General features: G+C 36.4%; 1 protein-coding gene across 1 annotated transcript in view; it reads left to right on the top strand.

Annotated features, from left to right (window-relative positions):
• The window catches only part of JAKMIP1 (janus kinase and microtubule interacting protein 1), a 110,566-nt gene that overhangs the window by 35,143 nt on the left and 49,266 nt on the right, over nt 1-26,157 (top strand). Inside the window, exons 4-10 of the mRNA XM_050895653.1 lie at nt 6,846-7,055; nt 7,748-7,867; nt 10,181-10,327; nt 10,952-11,092; nt 14,290-14,349; nt 24,151-24,279; nt 25,577-25,705. Coding sequence (XP_050751610.1) covers nt 6,846-7,055; nt 7,748-7,867; nt 10,181-10,327; nt 10,952-11,092; nt 14,290-14,349; nt 24,151-24,279; nt 25,577-25,705 — 936 coding nt within the window. The remainder of the gene's footprint in view (nt 1-6,845; nt 7,056-7,747; nt 7,868-10,180; nt 10,328-10,951; nt 11,093-14,289; nt 14,350-24,150; nt 24,280-25,576; nt 25,706-26,157) is intronic.

The raw sequence follows: 26,157 nt of genomic DNA on the forward strand, positions 1-26,157 counted from the left end.
ACTTTGCTTTCCGTCCTCTGAAGATTTATGCTTGTCTTCTCAGGAGCTAACAGGGCAGCATTCCACCCAGGCCTTGTTTTTTCCTGAATCAAGCAGATCTAATGAAACCTTTTTATAGTGCAGGCTCAGCATTTTGTGTTTATTCGTAGTATTTTCTAAGGACTCAGTTAAGGTAGGTAGGTCACAAATCTGACTTTCAGATCTCTCTACAAAATATAGAACAGTATTAAAAAGCCACGGAAGTTATGTATGGTGCGGCACCTGGACAAAAATCTCCTTAAGTTTGTATTACTTAGTACTTCTACATTTTCCATCTTTTTGACTACTTGTTCATTATAGCTCTGTCAATGAACACTTGTAATAGGTAACAGGAGAGATCCAGTAGTAGAGGTTGTAGTCGGCTACAATAATGCAAGGTGCTTTTGAGAAAGATGTGAGAAACCTCCTATAAGTAAGTTCTGGAATTGTCTGCCCATATGTTGTTTCTTGTATAATTTATCAAAACTTTCAATATATGCCTTACCTATGAGATTTACACACTTGAAAAAAATATGTGGGAAAGCTATTGGAAGAAAATACTGACTGTTGGTTTAGAAAAATTACACATGAAATTAAGAATAAGTCCCATCTACCTTATTTCTCCACTGGATGGCTGGCATCTTTTCTCCCTCTTCCCCTAAGGTTCCTAAATCAGCAGCAAACATTTATTTAAATAGGTGGCCATGTCTGGTTTAGAGAATGCTATGCACAACACAGGAATATTTTAATTCCTCCTTCCAGGTGGGCTTTCAGCCTGGGATATTGTTGTTAGGTCTTAGTGTCCCTTTATAAATGTAAAAGGTGTTAATTCCATTTAGTTCTATCTTTAACTGTGTATTTGAGTAGCATCTCCTTTTTGTTTTTCCTAGTAACTAGCAGTCCTTCTGTCAAGATATCCCTATTTTTAGTGTCAAGCATTTAGTATAAAGATTAATTCAATTTCTTCTGGAGAAGAGCACTGTAGAATTTTGTTCTGCAGTTGTCTAGGAGATAACTTTGATAAGGATGGGTAAAGAGGAAGGTCTTATACTTGGCAATGCAGCAGCTGGCTTTTTCCACTTTGAAAACTGAGTATGTCACTGCCTTGATAGATCTAGCTTTTAATTCCCTGGGAATTTCTCTTTCAACTTTGTGAGAGGCTAAAGTTCCCCCAAAGGTCTCTGACTTTCTTTCACTGTGGCTATTGAAGTGTGGGATAATTGGCAGGGGCTATTTTTTCCAATGGCTGACTTGGTTCTCTTTCATGTTTGATAAATATTATTAAAACACTTATTTCTGCTCATTTCTCTTAGCTGTTAGGAGGCGGTTAGATACCTGTTCTTAGGAAACTGTGTAATTTTGACACAGGCTATAAATTTGAGCTCTTCATTGATATAATGCAGGTAATTGCTGTGTTCGGCACCTAACATTTGACAGCACAAAACGCATTAATTAAGAAATGATACTTTAGAAAGCTGTAATTTTAACCAAGAGCTCCAGAGTTACTTACGCTATCCAAGGTGATTTCTCAGTAATTTCCCTCCGCAAATGCTTGTGGATGATCTTATTTTCTTTAAAATCCTCTTTCGGAGGGTATTTCTGCTACTTTTCTTCTCAAAGCATGCAATTGAAAATGCATTCTAACCTCATGTTGCTCTGCTGCCTTGCTATCACAGACTTCTTGTACTGAATTTTATGATCCTTAATTGCATAAAGAAAAATGTGGCTATTCTAAAATGCTTTAAAATCCATGCAGAACAGAATGTAAAAGATTTCATGTGACCCTGTTGTATTGTATAGCTGCAAAAAGTGGGCAAATTTGTTTTAAACGGAGAACAGATTTGAAACCAAAGCAGACAGTTGGAAGGAATTTCTGGGATAATATATTTGATTTAACGTAATACTTGTGAGCCCAATGCATGGATTGGGATCTCATTGCGCTAAATATGTTGGAAGAAAAGATGGTCTCTGCCCTTTGTATCTTAGCGAGAGGTCTCAAATGAATAGTCGTACGGGGGGGAATACATGAAAGCAGTGGTAGGAGATTAGTGCAGTCAGGTTTCAATTGCCACGTGTTGCTTGTCTGAGCTACGTCGTGCCACAGATGAAGAAACCTCTTACAGGCACCTGGCGTGGCAGGTCCTGCACCATGCTCCCTGGACCGCGAGGGGTTGAGGAGCACAATGGAAAGGCATCTGCTTGCTCAGAATCAGGTCATGAATCGTCAGGTGAGAACTGATCCATCCAGGTTTGTTAGCTTCTGCTCAGTACTGGCCTTGACATACCTGCATCGCTTCCAATAGAAAAATTCCTGCATTTCTATAATGTGCTTCCTATGTCTTAGGTTCTCAGGGAGTTGCTAGTTTAGGAATCCTGTTTGCTGACTAGGCAATAGGTTGTGATCTCAGCAGTGTAATTTCTGTTAACTATTTACCATGTTTTTTCATGGTTTCCTTTTGTATTTTAGAGGTGTCATGGAAAAGGAGAGATATAAGAGGAATTTGAGGAAGGTCAGTCAGGTAACTGAATGGATATTTGTGGAGTGTCCAAGTAGGAACAGTGGCATGGGAGAAAACATGAAAATGCATGACTGCATATATGACAAGCTGGTATTGGGGAGGGGACATAGCACCCTAATATTAGATAAGGGGTGAATGGACTCCAGTCAGGCTGTTAACATCTTTGACAGTGAGAGTGATTTTTATTGTTGTTGTTTAATGTAGTGAAAAAAAAAACAGCTGAGAGAATCCAGAGATGAGAGTTTTGTGAAAAGAGCATCATTAAAACAGCAGCGTTCGCATTGGATGGTGAGCAGGCAAGACTGCGTTTAAGGTCAGAAAGGAGAATGTTGCAATGACTAAGGCATGATATAAGAACTCAGGTAAAAGTCTACCTGTATGTATGGATTTTAGAGCTGATAGGCAGAAAGGTTCTTTAGATGTAATGAAATTGCACCTGGGAGAGAACAGAATTAAAGATGACAACTATTTTATGTATGTAAGTGATGAGTAGTTTGGGGATGGCTCCCTAGTGATGTAAAACAGACATTAAAAAGCATGAAAAAGAAAGGAATGCTATGCATGGTAAAGTAACAACTTCTGGATGCTGTTCGGTGAGTGAACATTGTAGTAATAGAATACAGGGTTAAACCTTTAAACTTGAGAGGTCATGAGGGGACCACTAACTGTAATTTCACTTAATATCATAAAAGCCAATGATGTTCAGCTTGTCTACAGTAGTCATAAATGACAACTGTGAAATATCTCAAAATGTGAGTGTGTGTATGTGTATATATACATGTATATGTACACTGTGTGCATTTGTGTATGTACACATATACATGTATATGTATCATAGAGAGCGAGAGAGAGAGAGAGAGACCAAAACATATATGGAAAAAGCAAACTTACATAGGTGGAAAAGTTGACAAGCTTTTAAGCATACAGCTTCTTAATCTGCTGAAGAGCTTCTGTACCTGAAAGCTTTCTTTCCAACTCTGTCACTTGATCTAGTAAAAAATATTCCTTCCCTTTTAGACCATGTGGATTCCTAGACAATCTTGGCTATGACAGTGTTGCTTCTACAACATGTATTTGATCAAAATAGCAAACAGCAGGGAACCCAGATTAATCCATTTTAATTTTCATTTACCTAATGGAAGATACTCCTCTCCCCACTAAAATAAAGACTGTAATATATGGTCTAATTACATAAGGCTGTTTTCCTTTATGCTGCCAAATTTTTTTTCTTCGTGTAACCAAATGTGTCAAGAATTCGAGAAAAGACTAGTTCTCCAGTGGTACAGAACTGGCATGGAGACTTTGTGTGAGCTTTTACAACTATTAGAATATATAAGACAAAGCTAAGCTAAAGTCTTTTGGGAGTGGTTGACCTTTCTTCTCTAACTGTCAGCTTATGTTCATTTTAAACCTAAACCGTATCTCTCCTTTTCGTAGTCTTGTACCTCCTCTTTCTTTGCCTGCCTGCCCCTTGACCTGCCATCTCTCTCATGTGGAACTGAGGGCTATTGCATGCCTGTAAAATATTTCTTTTTCTTTTTTTTCCCTCTCTGGAGTAATTTGTACTCTCTGTTAAGAAAGCAGATGGGGAAGATGAACAAGTTTGCTCTGTAGTGTGCAAGTCTGAAGAAAGATGGTAAATCTTTGGGTCAGGCATTGGGGTAAATTCAAGAAAATTGAAGCATTGACTGGGTGGTTGCAGTTACATTGGAGAAATCAAAGGTGTAACTGTCCCCTTGAGGAAAGGAGAATTGTATTGTGCCCCAGGCTTCTGAAACAGAACTTAAGGTAAAGGCATTACTGCTGCAGTTCTATTCATCTTTATCAGTTTGTAATAAGTTACTTGCTTAGAAATTCTTCCTTCTGCTAGTTTGTGTTTATAAAAAAATAAGTGCTATTGCAATGCTCTGTGTATTTGTGTGTGTCTGCACACATGCATATGTTTACGTGAGTAAGACATTCTCTAGTGCCTACCAGTAACTTAAAATATAAACCCAAAATAAAAAAGGATGTGCAGCCATTGCTATTATATTGCTATTTTCAATTATTATCAGTGTCTCAAAGATTTGTCTATTTGACTGAAACATGGGGTGTTTCTTTTTTCTGAAAGTTTCACCACGTGTAGATTTTATGGTAGAAAAAACAGTAGTAGGAAGAGCAGGGGGGAATTCTGCCTTCTTTCCTGCCTTCCCCTAACCCCCACTCCAAAGCCATGCTTTTCATGGCATTTCTTTCTAATGTATGTGAGCTTGCATGCTTTGATCTATGGAAGTGTGTGTGAAGGGTGACATGGGTGTGATTTCACTGGTCACATCTGTTTCAAACGATCTGTTCTGCTGTGGTTCAGCAAGTAGCAGTCCTTACCAAGATTGTTGCTTTCTTTTTTTTCCCAACTTAAACACCTGTGTCATCCCATTTACCATTTAAGTTGTGAGAATATGAAGAGTATGAAAAGTGCCACTAATTGGGTAACTAAAATCAAGGCTGGCTATGTAGCCTTGGTTCTTCCATGTTAAATGTGTGCCTTGCATGGACAAATTCCTATCTCAATTACATAGATGCTCAGTGTGAACACCTGTGTAATTGAAAGTGAAACTGTCCACAGTATTTAGTTACATGACATTTTTTCCTCCCAAGGGGTCCCTGATAGATCAGTGTGCATGACAGATGATAGCATTCAGTAAATGAGGCAGCTGCTTAATTTTTGTCATTGCTGTTCACTGCACAGTCCCTCTGAAACCCTGCATGTTGCAAATTCTTCCATTAATAAAAACTGCATTCTTTTCCTGCAAGTTCTTCTTGGCATACTTGAAAGTCTTACAAATTTGGATTAACGTACTGGGAAGTGTTATACCTGTTTACTGGATGAGGAATTGAGACCCAGCGACCTTCCCAAATCAGGAAAGAAATCTCCATCAGAACCAATCTTCATCAGCTCCAGTTGGAACTTAAAAGTAGTCTAGACCAGCTTATTCACTTCAAATCTAACCTTTTTATCTTCGATCATGACTTGACTTGGTTCAGCCAGGCCATCTCCTGCCACTCAGGTTCTGTACACAAACTAATTTCACATGCTTTTTAGGCTGCGAAAGGAGTAAGGCAAGAATCGTGAAGAAGCAAATTGTATCTGATTGTGTAATCTGATTGTGTTAATCCTGTACATCACTCAGACTTAACTATAAGTTACTTCTAACATTTCCTTTTTTTTTTTTTTTTTGGTGTAACGACATAAAGGACTTCTATGGATGTAGGACTATAATAAACATCAAATGTATGATTAAACAAGTTCATGATTTTTTTTTTTTTTTCAAATAAGATTATAATAGTCTTATTTCCAAAATTCCATGGGTTTATGTTGGCCAGGAAAACAATTTAGTAAAGTGGAGGAGATACTGCACAGTTCCAATAAATATATTGTTAATGGTTAACATTCTTGTTAAGCAATCTGTTTCTATAGTAACTGCTGCAGATTGTCACTTCCTCTAGCATTTGGAATAGTACCAAAGTGAATTTAACACTGATGCTGTGAGGGACAAATCCTATGAGATCTGCAATAGATCACTGCTAGCAGTATGCTTTATTTGGTATGGAGATGTATGAACAACACAGTTCAGTAACCATAGATGGTGTTTAAGAACTATTTCTTCCTATACTTTATTCTAATGCTCTGTGTGCATTTGCTTTTTTTCCTTCTATACAAAGACTAGTCCTCATTTGAATCTTACAACAAGGGCACATAAAATACGTAGGTATGATTAAGATTTTAAGTTTAAATGTGTGTGCATGTATATGCTACTAATTTTTAAATGTCTGTGAAGAGATTCACCACGTGTGATTTTCACTAATAAAGAAGAAGTGAACATGGGGCAAATGTGTATGGCTCAAGCTTTAAAACAAAGCCTAGGTGAGCTTTAAAGGGTGTGTTTGTCTTACCTTGTACTAGCTCTGTGTTTCTTCTCTGAAACATAGTGAAGGGAGATTTTTCTTCTGCTTATAAAGTGTGTATCCTCAGATGAAGTGGATGATTTCAGTGGCTATGTATTCTGTTTCAGTGTATGTTTGCATCTGTTTTTGTTTGTCTCTTGAGTTGAGACTGCACTGGGCAAACTCATGATCAAGTGAAGGCTGAAACTTTTTTAAGGGGAGGGGAAAAGGCTTCAGAGGAGATATATCATCTTTTTAGCAACCACGATTTGGGTGCTGGTATCATTCTGAAACAGAACTTTGTTTTTGCAAGTTTTTGGATATGCATGCAGTGAACACTTGGAGATGTTACAGAAACTTCCTTCTTGCTTTCTTTCTTTCCAGATGGATGAGATAAAAGGCAAAGACAGAGTGATTCTGGCTCTGGAGAAAGACCTTGGTGTCCAGGCAGGCCATACACAGAAACTACTCCTTCAGAAAGAGGCTTTGGATGAACAGCTTGTCCAAGTGAAGGAGGCAGAACGATATCACAGTAGTCCTAAGAGAGAGCTTCCTGCAGGAGTGGGGGATATCACCGAACTGATGGGAAGCCCGGTAAGAAAATAGTGTTTTCCTCAAATGTTCAACACCGGATAATTGCTGCCTGGGTGTTCACATTGTTTTTGTGGTTACTTTTAAAACACTAGAAGGACTAATTCACGATAAATGGCCCTGCACTGCACTGTGCTGTTTCACTGGTGATTTAGAAACTCCTTGGATCTCTTGAATTTCAAAGAATGTTGAAAAATATGTGGATATAGAACTTTCAGAATTTACATTGTAAGCTTCAGCTGTGAACCCCATTATTTTTTTAGCTATTTATTTTATAACTTTAGGAATTATTTTAACCAATAGCAAATAGATACTATACTTTTCAAAGACTGTGCCATGTGGTTTTAATCTGTCCTATGCACTAGATTTTTTTACTTTTAGCTGATAGTAAGAAATCTGGTGAGAAATAACCAGTAATAGGTGAAATATTATTTATCTAGCTTTTTTTTTTAAATTGTTAAACCTTTACATACATTTCACAAGTAGACACTTCTCATGTAATATATCACATAGCATTTCCACAGGATGTTATTGTTCAGTGTTTCAGTTAATTAAAATAAGTTTTCCAGATATTGATGGAAAAAGTTTATTTTAAATTTACACAATCCACTTGCTAAACCAAGATATTAAATTTATGGATAGTAAAATTTTTTTTAAAAGGTAATTTTATATATCTATATGTTTTTGATGTAAAGGAGCAGCATTTGGATGAACGAGATGTGCGGAGATTTCAGTTAAAAATCGCTGAACTGAATGCTGTAATAAGGAAGCTGGAAGACAGAAATACTCTCTTAGCAGATGAAAGAAATGAACTGGTAAATTAATTAGTAGTAACACAGATGGTGACTGGGAGGGCATCTTTATGGTAAAAGATTTAATGTTGGAAAGTCAGTGTTATAAATAATTTACAAATTAGTCCTAGTTGGCCTCAATCAATTATATCTAAATATAACAGAGATTTCTATAGAAATTCACTTTGTGACCATAAAAGACATGCATGGAATCTCTCTTGTTTCAGAAAAATTAAAAATTATAAATTTATTTTGGGGTCATCGTAATCAAATTGACTGGTAGCTTGCCTGTGGCACTGTGTAATGATGTTGTGTAAAACATGCATAATCTATGCACTTAAATTACTGTATTAATCTTCTTGAAATTTGACATTGGTTTTGTGACATGCTTATGCTAGCTAGGATTTAAAAAAGCTTTCTTGTGCTAGTCATGAAAAATCTGCCATTTCTCAAGGGAAGTCTCTTAAGTAGGTGAAATTATCCTAGGAGAGTGATAGTAACTTACAAAAGAAAGGATATGACACGAATTTTAAGAATGAGTTTTATTAACCTGCATTGCTACTTAATTGCTTGTACTGAGGTTAGTGGTAAAACTCCCATTGACTGCAATGGGAGGTGAGTTTTAACAATAGGAATTTTTACACACGTCCTCTTATAATGCCCTAATTCTAGTGGCAGTGGAAAAGATTTTTCATTCTAATCAGATGGAATTTTTCCCTCATGCAACCTATGTATCTGATTCTAAAATAACGCTGTTATGTATGGTGAGGGCAGAAGGGGAGGGCACTCTTGCCACGGGTCAGTCCTATAGATGAGTGAAGCATTGACATCTTTCTCCTTGCTTTGTCAGACTTAGCTCTTCGTGTTCGGATATGAAGACTTTGCTTTATAATAAAAGAACTTAATTTAGTTATGACAGCTCAATGATTATCAGAAGAGCTAATTTTTGAAATTTTCCTGTCCAACATCTTGGCTGAATCTAGATTAGTGAAGTCAATTGAACAATGTTAGACTAAAATTGGATGAATTGAGAATGTAATCGTGTCTTTTTCTTTAAACTTTTCCTCTTTAAATAGCTGTATAGTCTAAACTGCCCTTTCATGTGACAAAAACTGATTCTTCATTAACAATTTAAGTTTCTTGGGGTAAGAAGAACACGTGTTTTAGCCTGGGTATAGTTCGCCATTTTTCCTACTTTGCCTTGGTGCTGAGTGTTTGTTGTTTTGGATTTTTTTCCCCCATTTTTACTGGTACAGTTGCTTTTCTCTGCTCTATATTCTCAAGAACATCTTACCTTTTTTCAAGATTGCATTATATAAAGACAAGATAATTCAGCCTCCTAATCCTTTCTGTGGACATCAGTCATTCAAAACATCCCCGAAGAATGCTGAAGTAGTGCAACATCTATACATCAGTGTCCCTCTAGATGGAGGGCATGTATGACTCAGTCAAGTGCTCTTCTTGATGCTTAGCTTAGAGGCATAAGAAATATATTTTTGAAAAGGTACGGAGAAGGTTTTATCATATAGTGAGACAATATTACACAAAACCAGTAATATCAGTAATGTCGTGTGATTAAGCACTCTGAAAAATAATTTTCTCCTGAGAATGAAACAGAAAACCAAATACTCAGTGAAATTATCTCGGAGAAAGATTATCTTTTCTCATTTCCAGTTAAAACTCAGTAAATTTAAAAATCTTTTGATTGGAAAAAATAGATTTTTTTACAAACAAAACAGCTCCAGGATTAATGAAATAAAAAGAGTGAAATACTGAATACACACAAATGAAGAAAAGGCAGTAATTTGCTTCACATAATTGTCTAACATCATAAAACCACAGGAACAAAATTGAGCGGCTTGAAAATGTCAGCAGAATGTTGAGATTGAATCTGTGCCCTCTGGCTGACTTTCTCATTGCTTTAATTACACATTAGGTATAAGGTTTTTTAAAGTAGAGGAGGAAGAGTTTACTCCTACTAAAGGATAGCTAAATTGGTGAAAACAACTACCCTAGAGACCTAGTTGGTCACAAGAAGCTTATATACAATGATATTAGTTTATCAAGAAATCACTTTTACGGGTCATCATAAGTGTTTTCCAAGAGCAAAATCCAGTGACCGGATCTAGTGTTTTTGTAGACTGTACAAAAATGCTATGTCTTATTTGTTTGGACTCCTGTAGTTCTTAGTTCAGCAGGAGTCTATATCAGATGCCACTTAACAAAAGAGCTAAACTTTCTGAATGAAGAAAGAAGGCAAGTGAAAATACTCATATTTCTTCTGTCCTACAACTACAAACTAAAGCACAGCTAACTTTGTTCCTTTGCCATTTGCAGCTGAAACGTTCTCGGGAGACAGAAAGTCAGCTGAAGCCTTTGGTAGAAAAAAATAAGAGGATGAGCAAAAAAAATGATGATATGTTGCAATGTATCCAGAGAATGGAAGAGAAAATAAAAAATCTATCAAGGGAAAATGTAGAATTGGTAGGTAATTATCTCGGACATCATGTTATAAGAACGCATTGTACACAGTTACTTTGAGGTGAAAGTGCTTGTGAGGCTTTTAGTCTAACACAGACATTTCAGAGTCTCAACAGTGGGATGGTATAACTGTCGAATTCAGCCAATGCAGCTGAATATTCATATTCTAAATTCAGAGTGGCATTTGCTTTGTGGTGTATCAGTTCACAATGATTAAGGGAAAGGATCACAGATAGATAAAATGTGTTTGGAGGCTATAAAAATGTCTGACTAAAAATCAACTTTAATAAATGCTGCTTTTACAATTAGAAGTCAGTACTGAATTTGAGTGCATGTGCCAAAGGCTCTACTATGCTAGATCATTGAGTTCACTTGTCTGCTAATTTTGTCCCAGACTATGTTCTTTGATTCTGTTTTAAAATATCTTATGTGAGATATTAACACTGAGGCATACAGAAAGTGTAATATTTTTTTTGTTGAAAGAGGCCTTATGTTGTAGTGGAGTATGCACTGATGAGTCCAAAGAATTCTTGATTACTACATCACACATGAGAATTTTCCTTCTGTTACAGCAAGACACTTTAAAATGTTCTTTATGTTTCTTTTTTTTTTTTTTAATTTTTGTAGAAAGAGAAGTTATCTGCACAACCAGCACTGAAGAGGCACACATCTTTGAATGATCTCAGCAGCACACGAGAGGAACAAGAAATTGAATTCCTTAGACTACAAGTCAAAGAACAGCAGCATGTTATTGATGATCTCACAGTGGTAATGCTTATGACTGGTATACACACATGCATGCAAACACATCTATAGGCAAGCTAAAGATTTGAGAGCAGTATTTTAACTCCAGTTGTAGTAGTGATACAGAAATAGTTATTTGGTATCGAAGGGTTCTTGTTATTTCTCAGGTAGTGAATGAATTTCTTTGGAATGTGTATGGATCTCTGTATTATAAAATAGTTACCTATTATGAGCTGCTTGTGAAAAGAAGTGCATCGGTCTATCCACCTTACTTACAAAATTGGCTGTCAACAACTGAGAAACTTGAGGAAAGGACACATTTCAAAACTTAATGACTGAAACACGTTGGATGTAGACCCTGGTGCAAACCCAACCACTCCCCTGATCTAGAAGTTCTCCTAAAAGAAAGGAACATGCAGGATGGCATTAATTTCAGCTAACTAAGCATCTCTAACTGAGCTGGCCACACTAGTTGTCTTTATAACAAATGGAGAGAAATATGCATGGTTCATCTAACCAAAGGTAGCAGCATAGTTTAAGATTAGAATTGCACAGCTGCTACCCTCTGACTGTGAAGACCACTTAAGATGGTGCTCATAGATGTTTGCACTGTTTGATCAGGACTTTTTTGAGTTGTGTTAGAGTTGTCTAGTGCTATTTAGTGCAGTGTATGATACACCCTTCTGGTGCTGGCAGAAATGACATATCATCTCTGAGAGAGCCCTGTCCTTCTGGAGCAGCATCTGGAACTCAGGCAGACTATTCTAGAGCATCTCAAATGGCACTACTGACTGCTATAAAATGATAAAATGAATTTAAGATCATTCTGTGTAAATAAAAAATCAAAGAATTGGATACAACATTGAAAATAAAAATAGAAGATCCAAAAAGATAAAACGGCAAGATGTGTTATTGCTCTGTCTGGAACATTGTCTCTGTTCTTGGCAGTTCCTCTGAGATTTTGACCCAGGATTTCTCTCTGTAATCAGTGCCAAAGATTGATGTCTGCATGCATTCTCCAGTGTCACAGTGTTACAAGTAGTAGGATGTTACTCAGACGCAATGATGTAGAGTGTGACACAGAGCAATGCTGCTTTACTTTCCAAATACAACTGTACAGGCAAGGGACTATGACATGATATTAAATGTATATGGCAGATACAACCCCACTTATATTTCAGTATAAGGTGGGTATGAAAGGACTCTCTTTTTACTGTCTCAGCCAGTAATCTGAGGAAATATATTGTATCCTGACTGGTCAACAAGTATTAACTTGTGTTTAGTGTGCAAGTAAAATAAATAAATATTTTAAAATATGGTTTCATTTTTGCTTTGTTTCTTATTTACAGATACTTTTTCACTTGCAGAAATAAGTTAAATTGTTAACTAGGATACTGCTTTGGTTGGCAGTACAAACTAATTGATGCTTTGCCTTCGATATGAATGCAGTGGAACTCTGCACTTCCATTGTGCTTTTCAGCTATCTTTTCTGGCTTAAGCCACACCTCTACAGAATGCAAATGTATCATAATTATCAAGAATGACCCACATGTCACATACCTGATTAATAAAAAAGTCATCAGCTTAGTTCCAGCTGAGACCAATATGATACACAGAAATAAGTACGGTAGTCTTAGGCAATAGGGTTGTCTGAATTGATTAACATTGTCTTTTGTAGGGTATCTTTGATGCTGTCGAAGCTGTATAAACTTGAGTTCTCCCACAACAGTGGTTTTCTGGTCAGTTCTTAAAAGGAAAGCTGTCAAGATAAACTCAGATGATTGCAAAAGATGCTAGTGATTCAGCAAATGGTGTTTTTCAATTGACATTATTATTGTTCTGGTAGCTTGAAGTATTACTGAGACATTAAATTAAGCAGTCTTCTTACAAACAAGATTAGAAACAGGAAGGAGTGGGGGATTTTGGAAGTGTTTGTTCATTCTGCAGTGAAGTGAGAGGGAAGTCCAACTGTTTGGACACCTGCTTGGGATGCAGGAGACCCAGGTTAAAGCAGGGACTGTGCCTTAACCAGGTACCTGAGGAGGGAGTATTTATCTCCAACACGGTCTAAAATGCAACTTTGTGGTTTCAGCTTTAGCTTGATATATTAATATGATTCTGCAGCTTGAAATACCTGCTCCATTCTACCTTGGCAGGCATTATTTTTCCTTATTTTGAAAAACCACATGTACTAAAGGTGCTATATAAGTTGTTGGGCTTTTCTGAATTATTTTGTCTTTTCCAAAACTTTGTTCTGGAACAATGTGCTGATAAAGGTGAATATTTTTATTGTGATTTCCACTGGGAGCTTCCTATTTGTCCAGTTTCTGAATGGAATGTAAAGCAAGTAACTCTGAATAGAATAATACCCTGCAGTGAGCAATAACTGCTAGAGAAGCACTTGGAATGGCTATCATTCTTTTAAAAATAGAGGTGCTGCAAACAAAGATGCAGAACTAAGGAAAGAATCAGGAAAAAGGCAAGGAGACAGATCACCTGCCTCCTGTGTTGTTGGGTTTTTTTTTGTTTGCTCCTTTGCTTTTTTTACCTTCTCTTCATCCTCTTCTCCTTTGGAATTCAAGGCAATATTTTTGGGCTTAAATGTTCATAAACCCTGCATTTTTCCAGTTATAACCTCCTCCTGTTATGGTATAGTTAATTGTGATCTTGTTCCAAAGCCATGGTAGAAAAGACACTAAGTTGACACAGACTGAGAGTGCCTTTGGATTTGAGACTTTTGCCCTACGAGGATAAGTCACATGTAGCACTATATCTGCATATGCATGCTTGTATATCAAAGTATGCCTGATACAATGACTTGTAATTACTAAGACTGGACTGATTTTTGGCCACTGACCTGCTTCTTCAGGATGGTTGAACACTGGAGTGAGAATGTGAATTCTGTTTCCATAGTGAGCTTCTTGGTAAAAGAGTCAAAAGAACTATCAGGAATCTGTGCCCAGTATTTAACAAAGCCTTTTATTGCCAACTTCCCATCAAGTGTGTGAAGTATATGGCTGAAGGTTTGTTTGCTAAAGGAATAAAGCTTCAGTACAGCGTGGTGTTATATCAACATGGGGTTATTCAAAAGGATAAAGGCATTGTCTTTGTGTTAGCTTTACCATAGGCTTTAAGAAAATTTTAATGATATTTCTTTGTGTTAGACATATCTAAATATGTTTTAAAAGAAACCCATACTGAAATGTTCTGTTTCCTTCTAGGAAAGGGAAAGGTTACTGCGGTCTAAAAAACAGAAGAGGAAAAGTTTGAAGCCTCCAAAGGTGAGCAAACCTTCGGTTTTCCATGCATTTCTGTTGTTGTGAGCAACACTTGTTTCAAATACTGCCTGAAATTAAAGCTTTACTGAAATAAATGGTAAAATTTCATATAGTTCTCCTGTTTTCTCTGGTGAGCACTTAATAACTTTTTCTTAGGATAATTCAGGAGCTGCAAGTTTTGTACTGCACACAAGTGTTGTTGTTTTGGGTTCTGTTTTAACTAAACAATATAATTACTCTTATAGCCATTGTGGCCTAAATATTCAAGTGGCTTGAGGCCTAAATGATGTAATGACTTGAAACAACTAACATTTCAAAGGACAAATGCTCAGTCCTTTTTAAAGAAAATACACCCTTTAAACTACTCATACCAAGTCACTGCTTAATCGCAATTGAAAACTTTAACTCATGCTAGGGATGTTATTGAAATTATATTTCTGTATGCAATGTATAAATAGTAAGAAGATTCTAACTATTTTTCTGTAGTAACTATTTTGCTGTAGAATGCAAAGTACAAGAGAAAAATTTAGATTGTAGAAACAGAAAAGTTTTGCTTCGGAGTGTACCTTTAGTGTTTATTGTAACATGTGCTTAAAGTAATTAATTTTGCTGAATAATGTTTTTTGTGAAGTTGAACATTAGCAGCCTGGAGCGTGTGAGGGGAGGAGAATGGGGTAAGAGGGAAAAAATGGAAATGAAGAGTGGAGAGATGATTATCATCTATATGGTAGCTTAAGATACATTCTGCCATAAAGGGGTGCTTGTTGTCAGTGTGTTCTGTGTAGTATATTCCTGGTGACCTCCAGGTGGTGCTTTTTTATTGCTCTGCATTCTGTAATACCTGTATTCTGAAACATTTATCCTTTGGTGTTCTCTGTTTCAGTGGTAATTTCTTCAAATTATGCTTCTAATAATGATGTGTCTTTTACATATGAAGAAAGAAAAATTCAGAAGTAACAATAAATCTTGCATATATTTTTCTGTTATGTAATGGAAGGCTGATAGACGCCAAATATATTTACAGTAACCCTGAACCATTCTTCCTTGATGTAGTATACCTGGAAGTTTGTGTGTTGAGAGTGAATTTAAAAACGGGACAAAAAATTAAATATATATATATGTAACTAATCCTGTAATTTTTATAATAGTCTCTAATTATTAACCCTTATCCAATTTTAAATTAATTGTGTAAGAACTTTTGCTAAATTGTAAAGTTCCTAATGAAACAAAACTAGTTAATTTAATTTTTTAGGAGTTGATAATTAGTGATGGTAATTTCTATAGGCTGAAAACTTCCATAATTATTCATTTAAGTCTGTGTTAATAGAACTTCAACTGACCTAGACTCTGTATCCTTTTCTTTTACCTATTTTCTCTTGAGCAAGATGCTGCTTTTGTGGTATCTTCTTCTTTTCCTTATTGACCAAAGCAAGAATTGAACAACACAAGGGTTGGAGCAAATGTGCATGATACCATTAAAAAATTTGTGGCAGTGCTATTCTTCATGTGGTAAGAGTATTATAATTGGGGGAATTCTGCAAAGATTACTGCAAGAATTGTGTGCATATGAGCAGCAGAGTTAGTAGGGGTTTGCTTCTTATTTGTGGTATCATAAATACACCAGAAAGAACAAATTAATTGGTAACAGACATAACTCCCACTAGTTGTTCCATCCCCTATCCTTTAGCTCTTTGGTGCCAATATGAAATTGGCCATTTGAAATTTTATTTGATGCTATCTCGTCAAAGAAAAAGCAGGACTATAAAATAAAAAGAAGTGAAAAAGAGAAACTTGTGAGAGAAGAGTGAATGGAATTATATATACTATACTAGTTATACTATGTATACTATACTAGTTATTATATAACTACACATATATAGTTTCTAAATGTGCTAATTCCTTAAGGAGGGAAAGAAGTCATCAATAATGTATTTATTAGTGCCCTATTACCTGCCATCGTATAAACCTGTAGGCTATTCACATGTATATGCAGTGTTGACTTGGAGTTTAAGCACTGCTGATGTTAGCTTCTAAAAATCCAATCCTGGCATATAGTCTGGTTTCCTTCCAGGTCACCTGTGTGGTCCTGTGGGGATCAAAATCCTCAAAGGAAGCTGTGTTTCCCACAGTTTTCCAGCAGTTTTTTATTTAAACAAGCTGTGTAGAATGGGCTGCTTACCCAGATGAGCTGTTGGGATTGTACCATCTTCATCCTCCCTGTTTTTACAGCCTATCTCAGTAATCCAGATGAAAACAGCAGAATTCATCTAACCACACATTTGCAACGTGTGGTTAGATGTCATTAATGGAGGTGAGGTATAGACATCTCACTCTGGACAGAATGGTAACATTAAGTGATGATTGTTCTCCTCTGGAAGTAGATATCTAAACAGGCCATATGAGTTTTGTCCTAAAATTGCTTATTTCTCTCCATGGACTATGAAGGCAGTCTAAGATGAGTTGCTTTATATATAGACATGTACATTGGAAGTGTATTTCTGTCTATGATCTGTGCCAGACTTTTATATTATACAGATGATAACCTATATATAATGGTGGATGAAATTATGGGTGTATCTGTCCTAACCAGCCACTCAGAAGGAGAAATTACTGACATAAATCTTTGGCTTTGTTTTTCTAAGTTTCATTAAATGTAGAATTAGCATTGGCACAGTGAATCATCAAGTTTGGCTGTTGGAGTTGGATCTATTTCCAGCTGTGTCCCACTTCCCTTGACAAAGTGAAAAAGGAAATAACTGATGAGAATTAGGTTTCATTAATGGGGTCAGATAAGCTCAGACTGGAACATATAGAAAGGTTCCTTTTTTATTCTAACAGGAACTTGGTGCACAGGTGTCGTGGTTTAACCCCAGGCAGCAACTGAGCACCACGCAGCCACTCGCTCACTCCTCCCCACCTCCCAGTGGGATGGGGAGGAGGATCGAAAGAAGGTAAAACTTGTGGGTTGAGATAAGAACAGTTTAATAACTGAAGTAAAATAAAATATAATAATAACAACAACAATAATAAAAATATAATAATAATAATAATAGTAATGAAAAGGAATAAAACAAAAAAAAAAGAAATAAAACCCAAGGAAAAAAACCAGTGATGCACAATGCAATTGCTCACCACTCACTGACCGATGCCCGAGCAGCGATCCGCGCCTCCTGGCCAACTCCCCCCAGTTTATATACTGGGCATGACATTCCATGGTATGGAATACCCCTTTGGCTAGTTCAGGTCAGCTGCCCCGGCTGTGCTCCCTCCCAGCTTCTTGCACACCTGCTTGCTGGCAGAGCATGGGGAACTGAAAAATCCTTGACTTAGGATAAGGACTACTTAGCAACAACTAAAACATCAGCGTGTTATCAACATCATTCTCACACTAAATCCAAAACACAGCACTGTACCAGTTACTAGGAAGAAAATTAACTCTGTCCCAGCCGAAACCAGAACAGGGTGAAGACTTACACTCATCTACTGTTGCAGCTTCTCCTAAACGGGTACTTTTACACTCCAGATTCCTTAATTTTTGAGGTTCTCTGACTGGACAGTGTCTGTGTTTGTTTTCTAATATGAGTATTTTCCTGATAGTGATTCCTGTTGGCTAGAACAGAATCCATGGCATGCCTTTGTCCATCTTTAAGACAGCTTGTGTGAATGATCTTTCAGGCTAGTCCAGTAGCCTTTATAGCCCAATTGGGTCTAAATAACATTAGTTCAGCTCAGAAGCTTTTGAAAATACCAAGGATTTAATTTTTTTTTTTTTGCAATTAGATGTCTACGTTAGTTCTGGAGCTCTGTAGGTGCACTAGGTTACTGTTGCTAATGTAGCTTTGACTGAGCACTCTTTTAATTACCTTGGGGCATAGGAGTCCATAGAACAGCGCTGGCAACTGCCTCGGGTTCCCCGAGGAAAGGAGCAGCATAGTGGGATGGGACTTTATAACCTCTGTGGTTGCAAGGTGTTTAGAGGAGTAATATAGTGACTCTGTATAGTCGGGTTCTGTAGGATAGTTTTCTCTGAAGTGAAGCAGTCTAAGCTGACAGAGGTTTTGTTTTGGGTTTTTTTTTTTTTATTAATGTTAATGTGCCATTGGACTTGTTAGGAAAAAGATGTACCAGAGATGAATCTTCTGTTTCTGTTTAAAGCATGCTTTTTTCCAGGTGTTGTTTTTTTCTTTTCCCCCCCTCCAATTTTGATAGTGAAATAACCGAGAAACTCCGGAAACAGTATTTTTGGGGTTTTGTTTATTTTTGACACATAGAGTGGAGTTACAGTGATTCCATGATTGATGGAGTCATGCATTTGAAAATAAGGCATAATTGCCCAGTTTGTTTGGAAACTGCAGGACTCTACGGATTTGTTTCTTTATTTAATCTTTAATAAATAAACTGTATTCGTGATAGTGGAAGGCCTGCACACTGGTGTGATGGAGTTCATATTTCTTGTTTTATATTTTTCTTTTTTTATCTGCCTCTGTGCTTTGGTGTGCCTGTATTTTTCTGGCTGCCAAGAAATGACATATAAGCATGAAGGTAAGAAGTTACTGATTAGCTCATCTGATTGCATTACAAGGAAATTCATCTTGGATCATTTTCATCATGTTAGATTCATTACTTGAAAATGAGATATTTAAATGTAAAGTGAAACTACTTTAGAAACAGAGAAATCAGATTATTTATATGTAAGTATATCTAATCCAAACCATTAAAAATATGAGAGTATATTGAAATTTGTATATAATATGGTCTATGTGTCACTGTTGATTTATAACATTCTAAGCTTTGATGTTTACTGAGCACCATGCTTCAGCAGAACCATTAATACTGGAGTTATAGAGACCTAATGCATAATTTTACTTTAAAATTATGTGAAAACATCAATATAAATCCACATGAAAAATACTTGCTATTAAATGCATGGCAGTAGTTAGTGGAAATTAGAATTTAAATCAGAAATTTTCAGCAATGTAGATGACTATTTTCTCAGTTATGAAGTTATGATTTAGGAGTAACAAATGTACAAATCAGTATAAAAGAATCTTTAAATTGTTAATTGAGAATGTTCCCATTTTTAAGAAAAGTCTGAATGAAACGAATGAAAATAGTGTATAGTGACAAAAATCCAGTAGGTATTGTGCATGTTTGTATATACTTTTCAAAAACCATTGTGATTCAGCTTTTGAGCTATATGTGGAATCTCCCTGGGAGTTGGTGTATTTATTTATGCCTTATTATTTATTACAGTGTTTATCAACAAACTTTGTATGAATCAGATGTATTTTTTTTCCTTTTTTTCTCTCTACAGCTGTTCCCTTATCAGTTAATCTGTTCTAGTTTTGCTGTGAATTACTTCTTGTAGCTAGTTGCTTCAGATGCTAGATGATCAACAATAAAAACAGCTATTTTGTAATTCTGTCATGAAGCAAATCATACATGTGCAATTAATATACAATGGTTAAATACCTTATTTCTATGGAAAGTATCTGCTCCACAAAATGATAAATGTACAGCTTCTTTAAAGAGGAAGGAGTCATTAAAAATAAATAAGTGGTTCACTCATAAGTGCGAATATTCTAGGCAGTCTGTACAGCGTTTAATAGTTTTTGACTTTTAACTCTCCTTGAAGTGTTGGGGTTTTTTAGTGTGAGGGGAAATACTAATTTTCTTGCATAGTTCCCTCCCATCTAATAATCAAGTGATTTATTTATTAATATATGCAAATTATTTTTCCCTAGTTTTGCTACTAGTGAAATGTTTAAATGCAGCTAGTATCTTTTGTCAAAATAATGGCATTGCTTTAAGTATCTTCTCAAACCTATACACATTTATGTAAAATCAAACTCACTGTTGTTTTACTGTTGGTTTTTGACTTCTTGAAACAGTGTGCATGGGTGTGTTGTCCTGGTTTCGGCTAGGACAGAGTTAATTTTCTTCCTAGTAGCTGGTATAGTGCTGTGTTTTGGATTTAGTAGGAAAATAATGTTGATAACACACTGATGTTTTTAGTTGTTGCTAAGTAGTGTTTATACTAAGTCAAGGATTTTTCAGCTTCTCGTGCCCAGCCAGCAAGAAGGCTGGAGGGGCACAAGAAGCTGGGAGGGGACACCATCAGGACGGCTGACCCAAACTGGCCAAAGAGCTATTCCATACCACATGACATCATGCCCAGTATATAAACTGGGGGGAGTTAACTGGGAGGGGGGATCGCGGCTCGGGAACTAACTGGGCATCGGTCAACAAGTGGTGAGCAATTGCATTGTGCACCACTTGCTTTGTATAGTTTAATTCTTTTAGTATTACTATTGTCATATTATTATTATCATTATCATTGTTTTTCATTCCTTTCTGTCCTATTAAACTGTCTTTATCTCAACTCACGAGTTTTTTTTCCTGATTCTCTCCCCCATCCCAGGGGTGGGGGGGCAGTGAGCGAGCGGCTGCGTGGTGCTTAGCTGCCGGCTGGGGTTAAACCACGACATGTGTGCATGCAGGGTTAAAGGAAGATACATACTTAAGCTGAGTTATCTACAAAAGCGGTTGTAGTTTGAGGTATAGCAAAAAGCCCGGTAGGTGTGATAAGCCTTATTGTCAGTTTTAACTAAGCTGCTGCTGACCTTCATGGTACTGTATTCTCTGTGCCATATGTATGATAATACACTGGAGTTTTGCTCTCCATCTTTTAGAAGTCCCTTCTACCAGCCTTTTCAAAGTCAAGGCTTGACTCTTACTTTGTCAGCCCTCAAGCCTATACTTTATTGCAGGTTTTGGTTGAGCTTTGCTCAAATGCGTTTGTCATTTTTGAGGCCAGGCATCCTTGAAGCAGGAGGCATGAGCAGAGTCAGCTGTTCTGCAGTCCTTGGAGTTGCTTGTCCTTGGCTAGGTTCCTCCAAAGCATAGGCTAAATGTTCCGAGCCCCATCCACAGACAGGCTGGTATGGGCAGAAGAGCAGGATATAAAAGTATTGGCATAAGAGTCTGCATGCAGCTTTGGTTTGGGTTTACTCTCAGCATCTTTGAGTAAAAAGTATCCGCACTGCAAAATGAGCAAGCGGTTTTCATGAAAGTCTCTTGGTTTTTGTTTACCTGCCATCATCTTCTTTACCTCCATATAATCTACCTTCATCTTTATGAAACTGTGTCTGCTCATCGGTTTGGAGTCAGAAAGTAGTTCTTCCTGCTGAGTTGACCTGGCAACCCAAATTGTAAATTTGTTTGTCTTCCTTACAACTTGAAGGTAGCACCATTTCTTTAGCCCTTTTTTCAACTCCCAATATTTACTTGTAGTATCACTGTTAGGTGATTGTAGGCTGCAACCAGTATTCAGTGTGGGAGAAATGCTGGATGGGCCACCTCCCAGGGACAAATTACACCTCAGTTTTTGTGGTAAACCTTTGTACTTATGAGAGAGGAGTCTGAAACGTTTGTAATTTGAGTGTTAGAGAACACATTAGCTTTCTGGATAAGTCTTTATATTTCTAGAATAGACCTTAAACCTGTTCCCTGTGTCCTTTGTTTTGTTAAGTAGGACAGAACGGTGAACAAACTGGTGTAGCATGTGAATGCTGGAGGAAAGTATTAAATTATCCCAGGGAAGTGTTTGTCTTCAGTGCCTTAGACATAGCTCTGCCTAGTGAAAGGATCACAGTGCTTCCTAACTAAGTAATGTGTCTTTACAGAGTTTTAGTACTATAACTGCACTCCTTTTCTTTCCTTGTGAATACACTAAACAGTAACTCTAGTGGTCTAGTAGCTTGCAAAAGGAAGTTTGTTTCTAAAGATTGTTCAAAAGCTCTTTGCCTTTTGTGCAGCATCATATATATCTGTATAGAAATATGTAACCACAGTCTATTTGGAAAAGATGTGGCTTTTGGGGGGGGGGGAGGGCCGGGGTACATACCATCCTTTCAGAAGGAGTTTTTAGTAGAACCAGTTTGTTTAAAAATGCAGTCTGAATAAATTTTTTAAACTATTATTTGAGGTGCTTATCTGAAGTGTTTCAGAAGAGGATCTTGAAGCTGTCTTCAGTAATTTGAATGGGATTAGCTGTAATGTGAAACTATGATGGAGTTGTTTAGCTAATGAGTGATGAGACTATGACCTGGTGGACCATGGTAACCGGGGCTGCAGGCTGTAAATGGAGTGCATGGTGTCATGCATGCAGGCACCAATTCACACCTACGAACTTGATTTTATGGTACCACTTAATTCAAGATAGAGTATTTTGGCTGTTGATGAGAGCTGTGCTGAGCCAAAAGAATATATTAAGCATTATGGGGCTTTGTGAGAAAGTGAAGACAGTACTTTGTAGACATACTGGAAGAATGTATAAAGTTAGATAAGTCTAGAAGACTGCAGTGAAAGGTAAATATTTGGAATTCATCATGAGATAGGTCGTTATAGATAAAATAAAACCTTTCAGTATCTTGAATGAAATTGATAGCTCACAATTCCCCTCACAGCCATTTTGCCTTTGCTGAGATGTAAGGTGTCTGATGTTCTGAGTTAATAACAACTGATAATTTTTTTTGTCCTTTGGGCCTTTTTAATGAACAGGGCTATTATTTTCTCACATACAACGTGTGATTTATAGGTTTGTTTTTTAAAAAAAAAACAAACTATGATATCAGGATCCGTGATTCAGCGTCAAGCAGTGCCAAAAAATATAGAGACAGATAGACAGATTTTCCTTCGTCTTCTTAGAGCAATCCCTCTCCACTCGCCTCCCTGTCTAGGATGCTTCATGACCTGACTCTGTTTTTCCAGGAACATCCTTATTTTTCTTTTCTTAATTTTCTTGCTCCTCTGAATTTGTGTTGAGTTATTCGAACACTTGTATGGTGTAAAACGTTAGGCTTTCTATTGATTAATGTTAACTTTTTTTACTGTTATTTTGGAAGGAAAAATACTTGAAAAACTGTTTTCCTAGTTAAATATTTAAGCAATTTTTTCTTTTTTTATACAGCAGAATTTTCTATAGAAATTTGCTGCATTCTGAGCATATGTTAGGAAACTGGTGGAAAGGGGGCTCTTAAAATGGTGAAAGAATTATTGCAGTTCTGATGTTTTATATAAAACATTGCATTTTTCACAAAGAATATTGTACCATTCACTTCCATTGGCTACTCATTTTCTCTAGTTTTCTTTTAGCAGGCATTTAATTGATTACATTGTGTAAAATTTTTAAAATCTGCATTGAAATGCTGGTTTTCCCTACACATAGTTTTTTTGGTTAGTCATAATACTGGAGCAAACTTTTGAAAAAATTGAGAATGATGGTGTTGGAAAAACAAATGGAAAGTGGCAATTTACACTTTTAAGTAGGATTTTGCAAAATAGATATTATAAATTAATCTTTTTTTTTCTTTTCTTCTTTTTTAAAATTAGGATGAATGAAAAAACTTGTTTCACATTGTTCTTCAGAATATTTTTTTCCTTTTGGTTCCACATCTTATATGTTACATTGTATTGGATTACTTTCTTCTTAATAGATATTGCATTCCTCTACTGTGCATCTTGTAAGATCTGTATGATTTTGGTAATTAGCTTTTATACTTTTGCTAAAGCATTATTCTGTTGGCAATTACCCAGTGCTATGTGCAGTTCAGCTCTTGGAGGTTCTTATACAAATGATGTTGAAAAGGTAGCTAATTTAATCAGAGAACAAGGGTTTACAAAGGAACCTTTTTTCTTCCTAAATACTAAAATAATGGTCAGAGAAGACCTTGGCTACTGCTTACTTGGTCATCGGGGTTTTCCAACTGTTTTGCTAGTAACTAAGAAAAACTAACTTTTCAGAGGCATGTTGTGGAGACATTTTTTGGATTTGATGAAGAATCTGTTGATTCAGAAACATCATCTGTAACTTCATATAACACAGATAAAACAGACAGGACACCAGCAACACCAGAGGAAGATTTGGAAGATGTAAGTAGTAGATGATTTGTTCTTAAGTTCTATAAAAATTGACATGGAGTATAAATGCAAACATTTTTTTCAGCTATTCTGCCACAGGAACTATGAAAGATTTGGCAGAGAATTGCTTTGTTTTGTTTTAAGTCCAGTAACACATCCACAGTTATTGCAATAGAATTAATAAGATAATATTTTGCCTGACAGATTTGGCAGATATTGGGCTGAGAAATAAAATTGTTTTTCTCAAACCCTTTCTTATTAGTCAAAAGAAAATGAATAGGCACGTTGCTTTGCCAAAAGTCAATAGTTCCTAGAGAATAGTTTGCCTTTCAACCTTGTAATTTATTTGACTGTTTTGATACAACCAGGATTTTCCTTCTGTACTTACAATACTGAGAGAGGCTTTTGCAATTCATTAAGGCTTAAATGATCATAGATAGTGAATACCCACTGACACGTTTTGTCTTAGCTCTGTGATATACAGTGCAGCTGGCCTACTTTAAAAGATTGCGGAGCTGAGGACAAAGCATGAATTAGATGCTCTTTTTCATCTTTCTTTCCTGTTCACTAACTTGTGCCTAATACTCCTCAGTCACAAGAAGCTTCCTATTTTTCTAGGTTTAATACCTAATAATATTGTAATCTCTTTTCCTTGGAGCTCGAGTTCCTGGAGCAAAAATTAATTAAAGGGAAGGACATTTCTTGCCCTCAGCATTATAGGGAAGACCTTGAAAGTGTTGATGTCAGTTGCGCAAAATTCAAAGAAAATTAAGACATTAAAAATATTTCATGTTAAAAAAAAAAAAAAAGAATTTAAAAACCCATCTTATGGTTTTTGAAATATAACTTCTGTGTTAGTGTGCTTGTGCTGGTAAAATGCTTTACCCTGGCATAGTAGAGAGAAAGAGTAAGGGAGTGATGGACTGCATGACAAATAGAACGAACCCCTTCTGCAGCCCCTGTGGCAGTGGAGTTGCTGAAGACAGTGGTGCGTAGAACTGTTCCCTCTCATCTTTCCCCAGTCAGTTTCTTCCCATTTCTATACATTACTGCCTTATATAGTAACTTACTCTGTCCTGAAATTGTGCAGTTGAAACAGTTACTGATCTCTGCATTTCTGTATCATCCTCAAATCATCCTTCCATTGCCACTTGTTTTGGTTTTTTAAACCTTTATTAAACTTTGAGACTCAATGTGAGTTGTGTTGCTTGTTGCATTTGTGAGTCTATCTGTCTATATAAACAAACCTATTATCATATATATTTATCTTTAAATGCACAAACCCACTTTTTTTTCCCTCTTCATTAAGAGCACGCCTAAAGAAGAAGCTGAACTAAGGTTCTGCCAGCTAACAAGAGAGTATCAAGCTTTGCAAAGGGCATATGCATTGCTTCAAGAACAAGTTGGTGGAACCCTGGATGCAGAGAGAGAAGCAAGGGTAATTTTTTAACTGAAATTTCTTTTAACTCTGAAATCATTGAAAAAGCTGAAAAAACTTGGAATAGCTTTGCAGGTCAGTGAAATGCAAAGCACAATGTTTTTGAGGATTAGAGGATATTATCAATAAGGTGACAATTTAGATTCATCTGGTGCGATCAGAACAAAAATATCATTATACTTTATTCTAGCATGAATAATGTAGTAAAGATTTCAGTAGTAAGACAGTGTTATTGAGAATGATATCCCAATTGAACCTGCAATTTGGATAGCAACGTGATGGATTTAAAATGAATCAGAGAATAGGTTGCTAGAAGTACTTAGGTACTTTATCATATGAGTATATTAAAAATCTGACCCAAATCTGACAAAGGAAGTTTTTCTTCAAGTATTTTGTTGAATATATGAAATCATAATTTGTTTTTGAAAATCTCAGTTTGAGAGTATTCTTCC

Source organism: Gymnogyps californianus, chromosome 4 (genome assembly GCF_018139145.2).
Source record: "Gymnogyps californianus isolate 813 chromosome 4, ASM1813914v2, whole genome shotgun sequence".
Classification (NCBI taxonomy): domain Eukaryota; kingdom Metazoa; phylum Chordata; class Aves; order Accipitriformes; family Cathartidae; genus Gymnogyps; species Gymnogyps californianus.